At 45.6% G+C, this 17,131-nt stretch overlaps 1 protein-coding gene across 2 annotated transcripts in view; it reads left to right on the top strand.

Moving 5' to 3' along the window:
* SACK1H (scaffolding CK1 anchoring protein H) overlaps positions 1-17,131 on the top strand; it is a 59,141-nt gene extending 42,010 nt beyond the window's left edge. For both annotated transcript variants that reach the window (XM_075919893.2, XM_075919894.2), the window contains exons 2-5: positions 8,920-9,383; positions 11,364-11,528; positions 11,855-11,979; positions 13,955-17,131. In XM_075919893.2, coding sequence (XP_075776008.1) covers positions 8,934-9,383; positions 11,364-11,528; positions 11,855-11,979; positions 13,955-16,610 — 3,396 coding nt within the window. In that variant the 5' untranslated portion in view covers positions 8,920-8,933 and the 3' untranslated portion in view covers positions 16,611-17,131. The remainder of the gene's footprint in view (positions 1-8,919; positions 9,384-11,363; positions 11,529-11,854; positions 11,980-13,954) is intronic.

Genomic DNA, 17,131 nt, shown 5'->3' with positions numbered 1-17,131 from the left:
CACAACTGTTCTTGCGCAAGAGGCCAGTGTAGACAGGCAACATGAATTTCTTGCGCAAGAAAGCCCGATGGCTAAAATGGGCTAAAAGCACATCTCTTGCGCAAAGGCACGTCAGTGTAGACATTCTCTTGCGCAAATACTTTAACGCAAGAACTCTTGCATTAAAGAGTATTTGCGCAAGATCATGCCAATGTAGACATAGCCTTACTGTAAGATACTACAGCTGAACTGGTGACTATGACAATCTAATCTGTTTTTACTGGACAGTAATGATACAGTAATGTCTGACAAAGGAGCACAGGTTAATGGGTGTGAGTTTAAGCCATCTGTAGTATTCAAATTTAGATATGCAACTTCTAGTTCCCATGATTCTCAGTCCAACAAGTTGGTGGAAAACTCAAAATAATGAATTATTGACCAAAAGGCTGAATCAAATGCTGATCCCTATTTAATATTGTTAGAATGGCATCAATGAAGCATAAGTTGACATTTTGTTCAACAGAAAAATTAAAACAAGACTACTTATATTGTTAGAAACAGATGTCAGTGTCACAGGGGACACAGCGGTAAGATGTAAAACAATAACATGATTTGGGGACCGAGGGCTGCCACCTTTTCATGAAACTGATGCTGTATGTCTACAATAGAAAACAATGACTGCAAGCAGCAGTGGTGTTACAACAAGCTTCCTTGATGTTAAAATTTAAAAAACAACCAATAGTCTTGCCACACCTTAGAGACTAACAAAACATGTAGATGCTATCATGAGCTTTTGTGGGCACAACCTACTTCTTCAGATGAATAGAGTTAAAAGGGGTCTGGTTTGCACATAGTAGATGAAGAGAGGGAATGAGTGCGGAGAGAGAAGGAAAAAAGGGGGAAATATTGTCAAGTAGAGAATTCATGCTGTTTTATGAGTTTGTGACCCCAGACAAAGGTATAATATAAAGTAAGATGGGGAAGACCAGTATTCCCTCTAAGATGTCTGAGCTGTGATTGGAGTGAGTTTTGTGTTGTCACCAACATTGACATCATGTGCGCTTGTTTGGATGGGCAAATACCAAAACAAAGGACAATTAACAAGGTGAATGTCACTGCAGGACAGGAATTAAGTGTGCAGGGGGTAGAAGTATGGGTTGACTCAGAGGGTGCTGGATTCAGGGCAGGGGGGAACTCAGTATGGGGGCTGAGAGGTCAGGGAAGGGATAGCTCCTTACTGCGGGGAGGCTGGAGCTGGGCTGCTCATTCTTGTGGGGAATGGACCCAGGACTGGTCTGCCTGCCTGCCCCCCCCTTCCCCCGCAGGAAGCTGCTCACTGGAGGGGAATTGAGATGTGCTGCCCAGCTCCCTCAACCAGTAAAGGAGGGACGAGCTGGGGCTGCACTGCCCAGCACTCCCAGCTGTTTGGCTGGCAGCTCCTGGGGTAAGGGTGCCAGGGCTGATAGCTAGTGGCTGCCCACCTGGTTAGTGCTGCAGTTGAAAGCCAGGGAGATAGGTTTGGGGACCACACAGCAGCTCCAGCCCCAGAGTTGCTGCTGTTGCCACCACCCACCATTTGGCAGCTCCAGTCCCAGCTGGTGCCTCCTGACCAGCCACCTCCCACTATGTGGTGGCTCCAGTCTCAGCCAGGACCACCTGACCAGCTGCCTCCCACCACATGGCCCTCACCAGGGATAACCAAAAGCAAAACCCACAGGCCCAGCCCTGCTGGATGCAGAAGCTTGTCAGCTCAGCTGGCTCCACTGGAAGCATGGATTGCATCATGGCGGAAGTAGCCAGTGTGGCTTCCCAGACTGATGGGTGCCCTTTGTGACTGGGACTATGTGGACACTGTGGGGGCCTGGGTGCTGCTGGGAGCCATGTGTGTGGGTGTTTCCCTACGTGGCCCTCCTCCCCTGGGCTGATAAATGATTAAGCAACTTTTCAAAATATTTCACAGGCTAGATTGGAGAAGTGCTTGGGCTATAGATGGCCCAAGGGCTGGAAGTTTGAGACCCTCTGTTCTAGACCATCCCTGACAGTTGTTTGTCTAACCTGGTCGTAAAAATCTTCCAATTATTGAGATTCCACAACTTCTCTAGGCAATTTTCCAGTGTTTAACCACCCTGACAACTAGGAAATTTTTCCTATGCCTACCTAGACCTCCCTTGCTGCAGTTTAAGCCCAGGGCTTCTTGTCCTACCCTCAGAGATTAAGAATAATAATTTGTCTCCCTCTTCTTTGTAACAACCTTTCATGCACTTGAAACCTGCTATTTCCCCTCTCAGGCTTCTCTTTTCCAGATTAAACTAACCCAATAGTTTAATCTCTCCACATTTTATCATTTTATGCAGGGCATGTTTCAAAATACCTTGTATCCACTTTTAAGGGGCCTATCCTTATGGTTTCTGAAAAATCAAACCATTTAGGACAAGGCTTTTCTGGATATATTGGGGGGCTGTCATAGAACTGATTGTGTTTCCCTGATGCTCAGATGTTTATGACTGCCTTGATCCTGAAATGATTCATAGCAACCGGCGGGAGGTCTCTTTGCTCCACGGATTTCAGTTATTGCACTGGAGACTTGTCCTGGAAACAGACCGCAGAGGACAGAGGCAATGTGACCCTTCCAGTCTGGGGAAGAGGCAGGACAACCCCCCTCCACCGCAGGCTCCATCATTCCTTGCCCTTGCTCCGCCCTGCCTCTTCTCCCAGCTGAGTTGGCCCAAGGGAACTAGTGGGGGTTGGAGTCCTGGAACCCGCAGTGAGAGGTCTGCCTCCTCTCTCTTACCCACTGGCAGTGGTCGGGGAAGCAGAGCAAGATGGCCACTACCAGTTTGTTTTGCTCCCCGGACCGGAGCACTCTGTTCCTGTTAGGGAGTGTGGGGGTCATCCTGTCTCCTCCTGCAGAGCAGCACACCAGGAGAGCAAAGCAGTGGGGGCCACCTTGCTCTTTTTCTGCCTGCCGCTCCTGCTGAATGGGGGGGGGGGGGGAGGAGGAACACAGACCCTGTTGCAAGTGCCAGTTTCCATCCTGCTAGTCCCTCCACTGGATGGTCAGCCCCTCCCACCCACAGTTTTTGGTCACATGACCCCTCATGCCCCCCACATGTTGCCCAGCAGAGAACAATGCCCTGGGCCCCAGATATAGGCTAGGTGGAACCTGATTGTGCTTTTCCAGCTCTAACGTCTAGTAATATGAAGCAAATCTTGGTTGAATAGAGACCTTTCCCCTGATTTGGTGTCTCCTTGATAGGATAATTTTCTAGACGTGTTAGTCATAAAGATCTGAGCTCCAGTCTTTCTGAAATCCAGTCCAGGTATTTGGTGCTGCCCTCTAAGATCTGTTTTTACATGTAACCAGGAAATAAGGCTCCTCCTGCTATCCCCTTTCAACAGCTCAAAAGTCTTTTCCAGGCTTCCTTGACTGCTCCTACTGTTTCTGTAGGTGGCCTGTTGTGCCCCCCAGACATCAGGACAGGGTCAGGGGTTAAATAGACCAAGCTTGTCAGCATGGAGAACAGAACAGCTACTTAATTGAAAGTCACTGCAGCGCCAGTCTTAGCACTGACTCCCTTGCTGACACACCGGCTTCCTGTCCGCCTCAGGGTTGCATTCCTGCTTGCAGCTTCCCAAGGATCACCAGCGCCGCACCCTGCATTCAGTCACTACCAACACCACAAGACAGAGCAGCCTCCTGCATTAATTACAGCTGAGAGGCCAGCAGTACAGAAGACAGAGTATCCAGTGTACATGCAGCAAGAGGACACCCTCCTATTGCACAGACATACAGTGAGGGACAGTTGACTCCCACAGATTATTTGTACTCCACAGTCCCAGTCAAGGCCCCAGTATGCTGTGTGCTACACAGAATAAAGACCGTCCCCTGCCCTAAAGGTAAACCTGACAAAAATAAACTAAAAGCAATAGCCAGGGAACATTTATACAAGTCGTCACAAGTAGAGAGTTAGTTCTATCTCCCCTCGCAAACCAATGCCCCATTGCTGACAACAGGCCCCAGACAACTGCCACACTAATTACTGTTCCAAGTCAGGCTGGAAGAAACAGAGAGAGGATACCCTCATTTCAGACACAAACCAGACAGTGAATCACTTCAGACACCTATAAGACAACATGCACATCAGAGCCATTTGTGACAAAATGAAGATGGCACCTCTGTGATATGAGAATGACAGCTGGATGACATAAATGGATTAAAAATGAGTAAATTGATAAATTAAAAACATTGTTAGCGAGGAATTATTGTTCTATGATGATTTGTTTATAGAAGGAGTCTCACAGGAATCTGTTCTTGGCTCAGTGCTATTCAGTATCAGTGGTCTAGAAGAAATATAAAATAATTGCTGGCAAAATTTACAGATGATAAAAATGAGTGAAGTGGTAAATATGGATGGGTGTGGTTCAATTGCATAGACCAACCTGGATCTCTTAGTAAGTTTGACTCATTTGAGCATATGTCTAATAAAGCCACATGCCAGGTCTAAGAACAAGGAATGTAGGTCACACAAGACAGGGTTATAACCTGAAAAAGGAATTAGGGGTTATAGCAGATAAACTAAACATGCGTGTCTGGTGGGATGCTGTAGCTAAAAGGGTTCAACAAGCCTTGAAGGTATAAGCAATGAAATATCACAGGGAGTTGAGAAGGGGGGATGTTGCCTCTGTATATGGCATTAATGAGAACATTTCTGAAATACTGTGTTCAGTTCTGGTGTCAACAAACACTTCAAAAGGGATGTTGAAAAATTTAGAGGGTTCAGAAAGGAGGCACAAGTATGATAAAAGACCTAGAAGTCAGACATTGAAGATGCTCACTATTAGTTTATCGAAGAGAAGATTAAGAGTTGACTTGATCATGGTCTAACAGGTGCACATTTTTAACAGTGTCTGTAATTAGTCATCAGAACAATTTACCAAAGGCTGCAGGGAATTTTCCATCACCTGAAGTCTGTAAATCAAGACTGGAGCTTTCTAGAAAAGCTGCTGTACCTTGGCCAAGAGTTATTTGTCTTGAAACAGGAATTCCTATGCAAGTTTTTCTGGCCTATATGAAGTTGAAGGTCAGTTTAAATCACCAGAATAGTGCTTTCTGACTACCCTCAACAAAAAAGTCTGCAGAGGAACTACAACATCCAGAGACACTCTCATCTAGCCATTGACATGTACACACCTGACAGAAAGAAAGCCTTTTTCGATAGATCCCTTATGCCTCCTGCAAGGAGGTTTACAGAATCTGTCAAAAAAGGCTTTCTTTCTCAACAGATTCCCCTCAAGACTGCCGTTTTTTGCCGACAAAGTGCTGAGTCGGCAAAAGCGGCAGCCATTTTTATGCAATTTAGGTGCAGGATATTTAAATCCCTGCCTCATTTGCAATGTCAACCTGCCTAATCTGCATCCCTCTGCCAACAGAGGGATGCAGTCTAAACATACCCTAAGAGACAAAGCTAATGCACACACCCATCAATGCACACCAAACTAGTCTATACTATGATAAGAATAGCTGCCCCGTGGCATAAAGATAAACAATAGACTTAAATCTAGGCACTTTTAGTAGGGTTGCCAGGTGTCCAGTATTGAACTGGACAGCCCAGTATTTGGGACTTCCGTAAAAAAAAAAATTCACGTGAAATGTGCAATGCCCAGTATTTTCTGTTTTTCCTGGCTCAGGCGTCCACTGGAACATGGGCGGCTTGGGCTGGCTGGGGCTGGAGGAGGTTGGAGCGTCCCCAGCAGGGCTTAATGTAAAAGAATGCAGCACACCAGGACCTCAGAGAACAGACTTCAAAATGGCCACCTTAAAAGGGCAATGACTGCTCTGCTCTTAAAAGGGCAATTTTTTTTCTTTTTGTCAGCTACTGTAAACTTTTCCCCTTTTTGTTCAACAATTGTAAACTTTTCCTTTTTTTTTTTGGACCAACAACTTTTCCCCTGGAGTACTGGCACCTTTTTTTTTTACAGTAGTCCTGGGAATTAAAGGGGCAGTGACTGTTTTTCGGCCCGGTCTATTACTTTTTTTTCTCCCCTCAACAAGTTTTGCTGCTGTGGGGTTTTTTTTTTTTCTTAACAGAATTTTTTCCCAGTGTGTGTTTTTTTTGGGGGGAGGGGTGTTCGGTATTTTTTGTTAACCCATCTGGCAACCCTAACTTTTAGTCATCATCAAAAATTGTGACCCAGACTCAAGTGTGTGTAAATTATACAGACTCCAACATAAAGTCCTAGTCTAGCTTACAACATCATCAAGAAGCCCCCACCTTCCTACAGCCAAACTATATCCAGAGAAGTTCAAATAGGCCTGCAAAGAAAGGAGACCTGATTTCAATTTCAGGAGCATCGGGGAGAAGGAGGGGGACATAGTAGGGAATATTCTTAAAGAGCACCTAAGTTAACGGGCAACTAACTAGTCAGAAATGTAAGAGAAAAAATTTCCAGCAACCATAATTCAAGATAATAATTCAAGATCTCAGGTCTTGCTTTAGTCTCAAACAAGAATTTCAGAACAAGAGTAACTCAAGTGAAGGCTGGGTACTAACCTGAACTTTCCCAGCTCCCATCCGATGGCAGAGAAGAGACCACAACTTTCTCTTTAGTAGCCCTAACTAGTTACTAGACCAGGGCTACTCAACACACGGACTGTTGGCAGCATGTGACCCGCAGCCCATTTGTTTGTGGCCCATGGTGGTTTGGGTTTGCACGGGGCTCAACATGTGGCCTGCGGGTAGGGTTAGGGTTAGGTTTAGGGTTACCCTTTGAACATTGCCTCTACTGGGAACACGCTCCACAATGGCAAGGTGTCTCCCAAGTGGGGTGAGCATTGGGGGAGGAATAGCTCAGTGGTTTGAGCATTGGCCTGCTAAACCCAGCAGTGTGAATTCAATCCTTAAGGGGGGCCATTTAGGGATCTGGGGCAAATCTGTCAGGGATGGTACTCAGTCCTGCTGTGAGGACAGAAGACTGGACTCAATGACCTCTCAAGGTCCCTTCCAGTTCCATGAGATAGTATATCTCCATATATTATTTTTTTTTATATTGAAAGATGCAAGTGGATGGGCTGGCTGGACTAGGCAGGTACAGGGTGTTGACATTTCTAATCCCCAGGGAGGAGGTGCCAGGAGTGCTGGGCCATTGTGGGAATGGAAGTGCTTTGTATTCGTGGCTATCAGTGTGAAAGAGGCTATTTGCATATATATTTACAGGCAGTCCCCGGGTTACGTACAAGATAGGGACTGTAGGTTTGTTCTTAAGTTGAATCTGTATGTAAGTCGGAACTGGCGTCCAGATTCAGCCGCTGCTGAAACTGATCAGTTTCAACAGCGGCTGAATCTGGACGCCAGTTCTGACTTACATACAGATTCAACTTAAGAACCCCAGGCATCCCCAAGTCAGCTGCTGCTGAAACTGATCAGCGGCTGATTCCAGGAAGCCCGGGGCAGGGGCTTCCTGTAGTCAGCCACTGGTCATTTTCAGCAGCTGCTGACTTGGGGACACCTGGGGCAGAGCAACTTGGGTGCTGCTGGGTTGGTCCAGTGGCGCCCAGAGCGGCGCTACGGGACCAACCGGCAGCGCCCCAGCTGCTGTACAACAGGCGTCCGGAGCAAAGCCGCGGAGCACGGGGGCAGCGGGACAGCCCAGACGTGCCGTGGCTATCCTGCTGCCCTCGGGCTCCGTGGCTTTGCTCTGCTTTGCTCCCCGTCCCCCAGGTCTGCAGACCAGGGGGAGGGGGAGCAGAGCAGAGCAGAGCGGCGGAACGGGCGGCCAGCTGACAGCCCAGACGCGTCTGGGCTGTCAGCTGGCCGCGTGCTCCACTCTGCTTCCCCCCCATGGTCTGCAGACCAGGGGGAGGGGGAGCAGAGCGGAGCAGAGCAGAGCGGCGGAACGCGCGGCCAGCTGACAGCCCAGACGCGTCGGATCCGCGTAACTCGGGGACTGCCTGTACATGAATATGAAACCACACTTAAGTCGCAGCCCTCAGCATGTGCTACGAGCATCATTGTGGCCCCCGGGTCTTCCACAATTGAGTAGCCTTGTACTAGAACATACTCAAGAATCACGTCCTTCTTGCCAGCTATCCCTACCCTCAGAGGCAGGATGCCTTATTTATAGCTGCCTGTAAACTCCTAATCATGTGCGCTGGTGTCTATAGATCCTAGTTTAAAAGGCCCAAGGGCTTGAACAGGTGCACAGGGATGGGATGCACACAACACACATACATCATCCAGTGCACTGTTTCACAAAAAAAATAATTTAAAAGAGGCTGATAACCTGTTTTCCTAATGTCCAGCAAATACCCACACAATTTTTACTTGCTTTAACAAAAAAGCCTAGACTGTTTAAAAAAAAATCTAACTGTAGAAAGCCTGAAATGAACAGCTAAGAAATACTGCTTTATAATCTTTTATCTCTCAACATCACACCTTCTCATTTTACACCATCCTCCCAACCATACCTTTGAACAAATATATGCTAATATATCAAAATAACACATTAGTAGGTAACCATTCAATCCCATTTCCTAGCCAAGAATTCAGTTTCCAAATCATTATAACGCTAAGGGTGTGTCTAGACTACATGCCTCCGTCGATGGAGGCATGTAGATTAGACAGATAGGCAAAGGGAAATGAAGCCGCGATTTAAATAATTATTTAATTATTTTAATCGCAGCTTCATTTCCCTTTTTCGAATACACAAATCTACATGCCTCCGTCGACGGAGGCATGTAGTTTAGACGTACCCTAAGATATGCTGCCTCACATAGTGAAAATAAAAATGTATATATGTTAATTACTACACAGTGCACTTGGCCTCATCACTGTTTTATCATCCATGAATCCCTACACTTTAACTACCGGGGAGTAAGAGGGTGTCAGTGTGATGAGGGTGATGGTTAATATTGTCTATTGGTTCTTTATTCCTTTTTTGCAGCTTCCCCACACGTCATGGCTCGGCGGTCCCAGAGCTCCTCACAGGGGGACAATCCCCTGGACCCTAACTACTTGCCACCCCATTACAAGGAATATTACCGTCTGGCTCTTGATGTACTTGCTGAGAAGGGACAGGAGAGTTATCATCAATTCCTGGATGAAGAAGGAGCCCCTGACTTTCTCTGCAGCACAGAGGTAGAGCACATCAGTCAGCATCTACAGAAGCCCCAGTATGCCAACCAGGAGGGCAGCTGTATGGATACCACACATAGCAGTGACATGGATGGATCCTCTGGGACTTACTGGCCTATGAATTCTGACCTTGCTGTCCCTGAACTTGATCTGGGCTGGCCAATGGTCTTTGGATTCCAGGGAACTGAGGTAACAACCCTGGTGCACCCACCACCCCCAGACAATCCCAGCATCAAGGAAGAAGCCCGTAGGATGATCCGAGCCGCACAACAGGTGAGAGAACAAAGGCCATGAACCAAAAGAGCTGAAGGTGGTGGGGCAAGATAGAGCAGCAGCTCTGCAGTGATTCCCTCTGCTATTTCCTGTGAAAAATTATATTCAGGCCCTTTAGGCCTGACACTTGAAAGGGGCTTTTCCAGAGTGGAAACAGCTGTCTGAGAATCACCTCATATAGGGGCCTCCCTAGTTTGTGTCGAGCTGGTGTAAAGGCTCTGCACTGACATTCCTCTCAATACCTGGCATGGGGAGGGAAAGAGTGTTGAGTGCACGGCCAGCATTCACTGTACTACAGTTATTTACTGCTGCCAAGTGCTCATGGGAAACTGCATAAATTAGAGCAGCCCATAAGCTATGCTACACCAGAGGTTACACAGGACTCTGCATGGTCTCAGTAATATGAGCCCAAAGATGACCCCCTCTGCCAACTTTAAAGAATATAGACAGTACTTACAGAAATGGGGAACTGCATCTTGGCAAGCCATACATTCCTATAAGGAGTTAAGGGATCACAGCAGCAGGCTTAATGAACATGAGCTCATACTGAGACACTGTAGATGTATAAAGCAGGGAGTGTGAATGGTGTAGTATTTCAGGACAGCGAAACAGTAAATTCAGGATTCATTGGTGTGATGACCTGACAGGTCTCCTGTTCCATCAGTGATGATAAACGTTCAGCTGTGTGCGTTTTCGTATGCTCCCTAGGTATCATGCCGGCTCTGCACAGGTAGCTAGCATAATAGACTACACAAGAGCCCCCAAAGACTCAGCTAAGATGCGATTTTTACATTGGTGAGTCCAATACTGGAAAACACCATCCAGGTTTAGTGTCGACATCTTCAAAAGGGTGTTGAAAAAGTGGAGAAGATATAAAGAAGAATCACAAAAATGATTCCATCTATCTAACTGCATCTACAGTGGGGTTAGTTCAACCTAGCTGCCATGCAGGGCAGTAATTTTTTCATAGCCCTGAGTGATGTCTACACCTAAGATTAGGTCAATCTAGTTACTAGAACTAAATATTCTAATGCAGGGGTTTTCAAACTTCATCGCACCATGACCCCCTTCTGATAACAAAAATTACTCCATGACCTTAGGAGTGGGGACATAAGCCCGAGCCCTTCCAAGCCCTGTTGGGCTGGGTGGGAGAAAAAAAATTAAATCCCAAGCCGCCACCACCCTGGAGGGCAGGGAGGGTAAAGCCAAAGGGCTTCAGCCCCAGGCTGTTTTCCTGTACAACCTGTCAGGGGTGAAGCCCTTAGGCTTTGGTTTCAGCCCTGGGCATTGGGGATCGGGTTTAAGTTTCAGTTCTGGGACCCAACAAATCTAAGCCAGCTTTGGTGACCTCATCAAAACATGATCATGACTTACTTTGGGATCCCGACCAAAAGTTTGAGAACCTCTGACCTAATGATTCCTTCTGGACAGAGAGTGTGTCTACACAGCACCTGAAACATGAAAGAAGATATGCAATTTGTGCTATGCAAATTGCGTAGCTTATTTTGAGTCTATTTTGAAATAGCTTATTTTATCATTTGGTGCTGTCTACACAGCGCCAAATTCCGAAATAAAGCGCTATTTCAAGCCATCCCTTACTCTTCATAGAATGAGGTTTACAGGGATGGCGAAATAGCACATCCGCTATATTTCAAAATAGCGGATGCATTCAAAAGATGCAGGGTAGCTATATTGGGATACCTCTGGTATCCCAAAATAACTTTGCTGTGTAGACATACCTAGAGTGTAGGAATGCTTTCTCCAGGAAGATATGAGTCCAGAAGGGGTGGGTGCCAGAGTGGGGCACAGAAGAGGTTCAGTGGGACAGGTGCAATCAGGGGAAGGGAAAGGAATGCAGCAGGTACAACAAAGGTAGATGCTGGGGGGGGGAGGGAAGGGAAGAGACTACTGTGCTATTAGTAGCTGCAAGTGAATGCAGGGCCTAAAACTGGACTATCTATCTCACTCTCTCTCCTACAGGTGGTAGCTGTAGTGATGGATGTTTTCACAGATGTGGATCTGCTGAGTGAAGTGCTGGATGCTGCTGCCCGCAGGGTCCCTGTGTACATCCTCCTGGATGAAATGAACTCCCAGCTCTTCCTAGACACAGCTGCTAAATGCAAAGTCAACCTCAACTATGTGGAGGTGACAGAATAAGAGGGCCTCGACTGGGCATGTTCATCACTGGGATCCTATGGTCTGGTCCTTAAGAGCTATGGGGGGAGGGGCTACAGAGATATGTGTAAGGGGTCAGGGGAGAAAGGCATTCTCAGTAATGAGGTGGAGATAAAGGCTGGAGGCAGCCTGGGTAGTGTCATGATGAGACATGATAGCTGGACAGAAAAGCAAATAGAGAAGATAGCTGTCTCTATCATAACATCAGCACTCTGAAGAAATGAGCTAAGCTGGGGGGGGGAAGGGTAAACTTCTGCCATTGGAAGTCACTGCCTCATCTCTCTGCTGGTTTGCAGTTCCTGAGGGTCCGGACAGTTTCTGGCCCTACCTATTACTGCCGTACGGGGATGTCCTTCAAAGGGCATGTGAAAGAAAAGTTCCTGTTGGTGGACTGCATGGTGGTGCTAAGTGGCAACTACAGGTGAGAGGGCACAGGAAGAGATTGCAGAATTACATTAGGAAGAGATGCTGGTGGGAGAGGGCACTGTTACTATGCCAGTTACAATTAAATATCAATGACAAGGTTGTCACATTGGAGCATAATGCACTATTATTCCAATATGTGAATGTGTAGCTAAAGAAAATACTGAAATATAAAACCAAACTTATTTCATATCCTAGACATAAAATATCTGTACAAAGGTTAGTGACTGTCACAACTAATTCAAACACTCAAACTCATTGGAGACCCCAGCATAACTAGGGATACCAAATCCAAATACCACCTGGCTGAAGCCACAACATAAGCCTGGACTGAGTCATGTCAATGACTGGATCCTGAGAAAACAGTCAGTGTTTTGATTTTTAAATTTCAGCCCAGCATCAAATCTAAGTGTTATCATAGAATAATTAAAGTAGCTAAAAAGATGGGTTGGATATTCAAATTAGCATCTAGTTACAAGTATGGTAATGACTATTGCATAATGTTAATATATGGAAGTTACTATATCAGTGCCTGTGCTATACCGAGTTTAGATAGGAAAATCTGATGAAAATGCATATAATGTGCTTTTGGTACAAAAGTGAGTTGCCCCACATTAAAAACCTACAGTCCTTGTCTCAGTGATGTAGAGGAGGGTACTTTATTTTTATTTGTAAATAATGTAATAATATTTTAATTTTAAAAAAATCAGCACAAAACTGTCTTACTAGCATATTCTACCATAACCCTCATCTTCCTTTCCCCTGTCTCCTATGTGGTTACCACTTGCTATGTTAGATCTCTCAGTTTAGAACGTGAGCCTGTAAGTGCTTGGACTGACAGATGCCCAATAATCAGTAAGTGTTAATCTGGTGAACTCTTGTGGGCAGTAGAAAGCTGCCAGAGTAGTACATGGTGCTAGTATGCTGAGTAGAAGGCTAGATTCCAGAGTCAGTTCTGGGGTTGGTTTGGCTTGGTTCTGGAGCTGGTTTTGTTCAACATCTTTATTAATGTTCTGGATGAGGGGATGGATTGCACCCTCAGCAAGTTCGCATATGACACTAAGCTAGGGGGAGAGGTAGATAGGCTGGAGGGTAGGAATAGGATCCAGAGTGACCTAGACAAATTGGAGAATTGGGCCAAAAGAAATCTGATGAGATTCAACAAGAACAAATGCAGAGTACTGCACTTGGGATGGAAGAATCCCAAACACTGTTACAGGCTGGGGACTGACTGGCTAAGCAGCAGTTCAGCAGAAAAAGACATGGGGATTACAGTGGATGAGAAGCTGGATATGAGTCACTGGTGTGCCCTTGTAGCCAAGAAGGCCAATGGCATATTGGGGTGCATAAGGAGGAGCATTGCCAGCAGATCTAGAGAAGTGATTATTCCCCTTTATTCGACACTGGTGAGGCCACATCCTGGAGCACTGTGTCTAGTTCTGTGCCCCCCAGTACAGAACGGATGTGGACACATTGGAGAAAGTCTAGCAGAGGGCAACAAAAATAATTACGGGGCTGGAGCACATGACTTAAGAGGAGAGGCTGAGGGGCCTATTTAGTCTACAGAAGAGAAGAGTGTGGGGGATTTGATAGCAGCCTTTAAGTACCTGAAGGGAGGTTCCAAAGAGGATGGAGAGAGGCTGTTCTCAGTAGTGACGGATGACAGAATGAGGAGCAATGGTCTCAAGGTTGGATATTAGGAAAACTTATCTTACTAGGAGGGTGGTGAAGCACTGGAATAGGTTACCTAGGGAGGCAGTGGAAACTTTATTCTTAGAGGTTTTTAAGTCCCGGCTTGACAAAGCCCTGGCTGAGATGATTTAGTTAGGGTTGGTCCTGCATTGGGCAGGGGGTTGGACTCTATGAGCTCCAGAGGTCTCTTTCAGTCCTATGAATGGTAGATGTGAAGTGGTTCCATTGATGTGACATATTGGATGCTAATCACATTTAATCTTTTCTCTATTTTGGTGCAGTTTTATGTGGTCTTTTGAGAAGATTCATCGAAGCATTGCTCATATCTTCCAAGGGGAGCTGGTGTCCAGCTTTGATGAAGAGTTCCGAATTCTTTTTGCACAGTCAGACCCTCTCATTCCTCCCGCCAACGTCTTGGTGAAGGCAGAAAACCAATTTAACATGGCTCCTTTTGGCAACAATATGCCCTTTTTCCCAAAGAAACCACATCTGCTATACCAGCGGGATGATGTGTTTCACCCCTTCATGGACAGAGTTGATCCAGATAGACACTTCTTGTCAGCTTTTAGACGAGATGACCTGATGCGCCATACTATAGAGGGATCAGCAATGCGCATGTATTCTAAGAAGGTAGAAATGGAGAATTCTCAGATTGATCCTGTCAGAGGTTTTCTCCGCTCCAAGCAGTTAGAGCTGGATTCCTTTAAAAGGCACAGCTTTGCTGAAGGAACCTGTGAAAACTTTTCTTCTTCAAAGCAGTATTCTAGGCAGATGTTTATGAACAATCTGGATGAGTTTAAAATGCAATCCAATCAATTTCAAAGAGACCAGTTCTACCAATACCAATTTGAACATCCCCATGCTTGCAGCAGGCCTCAAGGATTCTTTGAACGAATCCGAGGTGGTAGGCCAGGATTCAATGAACTGGAGGACTATACACAGGGCCCCAGATATCCTGAACTTGAGTCCCACTTCCAACAGGAGGGTTTTCCCTTAAGGGTAGATTATGAGCCCTCAGATTCTTCCAGGGAAGTGAGGCATGGCTCTGACCAGGCGAACCCTGCAGGGAATGGCCCACTAGGGCTGGTGTCACTAAGGAGGCAAAACATAGGGCAGAAATTCATGTGTCAGACATCCCCCACACAGAAGCAGAGCCTGGAACAACGAATGTTTTTACAGGACCAGGACCCAGATCAGGACAAGAAGACCCAAGAAAATAGAGCAGGTTTGCGTAACTGGAGGATTTCTTCATACTTGAGTGCATACCAGTCTGAAACAGGAGATGAAGGCATCCCAATGCCCATGGAATCAGAGGCTTATAATGATGTTCTGAGCGTTGGAGAGCCTCTCTCAAAGTACCCCAGTGACCTGCTCCCATCTTTCAAGCCTTCTATGTCATTTAATAACAATAAATCATTGGGAATTGAAAATGCCAAAGAGTCAGCAGGTACTGAGAGAACTGGTGAGGAGATCTCCCCTGTGAAACAGGATCCCTTTAGGCCCAGAATAAATCCTTTGGTCCAAAGGAGCTCAAGGCTCAGGTCTTCTTTGATTTTTAATGCTGCCAAGTTAGATCAACAGAATATGACAACGGAGAAGGTTCAGATGATCCAAAAGGAGCAAATATCCAGTGAGATTATAAAAGACAATGAAAGTACAAAGGCAGCCACCTCTTCTAAAGTGGCAGAGCTTTTAGAGAAGTACAAAACTGTGGGCAAAGACACAGAGAAAACTACAGTTAGTCACACCAAAGCTGTTTCCAGTTTTCTCCAGGAAGAAACCCAAAATGCAGAGAAAAAATGTACCAAATCCATGCAATATAAGGTCCTGGAAAGTAGAGTGCTAGATTCAAAACAATCCTTCAGTAGTTACAAGATACACAGTGAATCTGAGAAACAGTTTGGTATGTTTCCTTCATCCACCCAGCTCCTTGACACACTGAGTAAAGACCCTATTACAAATATTAACAGCAAAATGGAAAAATTATCTTCTCGGTTCTATCCAATAGACAACAAATCTGCTCTTCCGACAAAGGAGAACCTGGTATTTGTGGGGGACACTCAGGAGCTTTCTCTGCCGGAGAAGAGGGAAAAACTGACATTCAAAAGAGACACACAGGAACAAGCTGAAATAGAATTCAAGAAATCACAGGCTAGGATAAGCACCACATCGATTCCTGAAAGTTTATCCAAGAATGAAGGGTTTGACAGCTCTCTCAGTAAATCTGAGGAGGAAGGTGCCAAACAGGAACAGAGTCCACTGGAATTTTTTAGGAAAGGGTCACTAAGGTTGAAACAATTGCTAAATCCAAAAGGTGAAAAGAAATCAGAGGAAGAAACCATTCTTGAGAGTGAAAAGTCTGACAAGCAAATCATGAGCCCTAAACGATCTTCCAAGGGGGAATGTCAGGAAGTGATGGAGGACGAGAAATCCCAAAAGATCACAACAGCATCGGCTCTCAAAAGCAACCAGCCATCTCAGACTAGGTTTGCTTCTTCTACAGCAAACATCTTATACAGCAGTAACCTCCGGGATGACACAAAGGTGATTCTGGAGCAAATTTCTGCCAACAGTCAGAAGAACAGAGCTGAGCTGGCCAAGCAATTGCCATCCACAAGTTATCCTGATCTTACCAAGTCTATCACCAGTTTGGAAAGCAAAGGTGAGACGGAGAAAAGCTTCAGCATTAGTAGGTCAGAGAGTTTTGGGAACCATAAGAGGAATCTTCAGAGGCAGCCATCAGAGGACAGAGATACCCTTCTGAAAAAGATGGAGAATATGCGGAAGGAGAAGCGTGTCTACAGTAGGTTTGAGGTCTTCTGCAGGAAAGATGAACCGCCAATTCAGAGTGATGAGGAATATGACACAGATGCCAAAGACAAGAAAATGGGGAAATTCATGCCTAAACTCCTGGGGACTTTCAAAACCAAAAAGTGACCTTATAAATGCTGCCTAAATCCAACTCTAGGGGCTGTAATTACTGTCTGTCAATGGTGAAAGGGGAAATTATGCTCCAGTGATGGGCACTAGTAACATACTGTAAACTCCTTCATATTGTTGAGTGGGCAGTTGTGCAACATTGGCCTCCCGGCTTGACAAACCGCATGATTTCTGATACGGTTACATGATGAAAGGCAATTTTACGGCAATAGGATACAAATTATTAAAAAAATTAAATCAATCAGATTGTTTAAAACAAAAAAAGTGGAGTCTATTTATCATCTGCACAGGAAAGCTCCTCAGCAGATATAACAAGCTTGCTATTATTTGGGATGGGGGTGAAACTACAATGCAAAGCTCTGCCCTGAGCCAGGGAAGCCTATACTTCTTATTTAGAAGAATAATGCTGATTTTTGCATATTTCCCAAGTTGCGATCCATTTCTCCTTCATAAGTGGTGCCAGAAGGATCTTTGACAGTTTCCAGGAGCAAGATCATGCAGTAAATTCTTTGCCGTTA

The sequence above is a fragment of the Pelodiscus sinensis genome, chromosome 2, assembly GCF_052426305.1.
Source record: "Pelodiscus sinensis isolate ZL-2025 chromosome 2, ASM5242630v1, whole genome shotgun sequence".
Classification (NCBI taxonomy): domain Eukaryota; kingdom Metazoa; phylum Chordata; order Testudines; family Trionychidae; genus Pelodiscus; species Pelodiscus sinensis.
The sequence above is the reverse complement of the archived record's forward strand: the minus strand, read 5'-3'. Positions and strand labels throughout refer to the sequence as shown.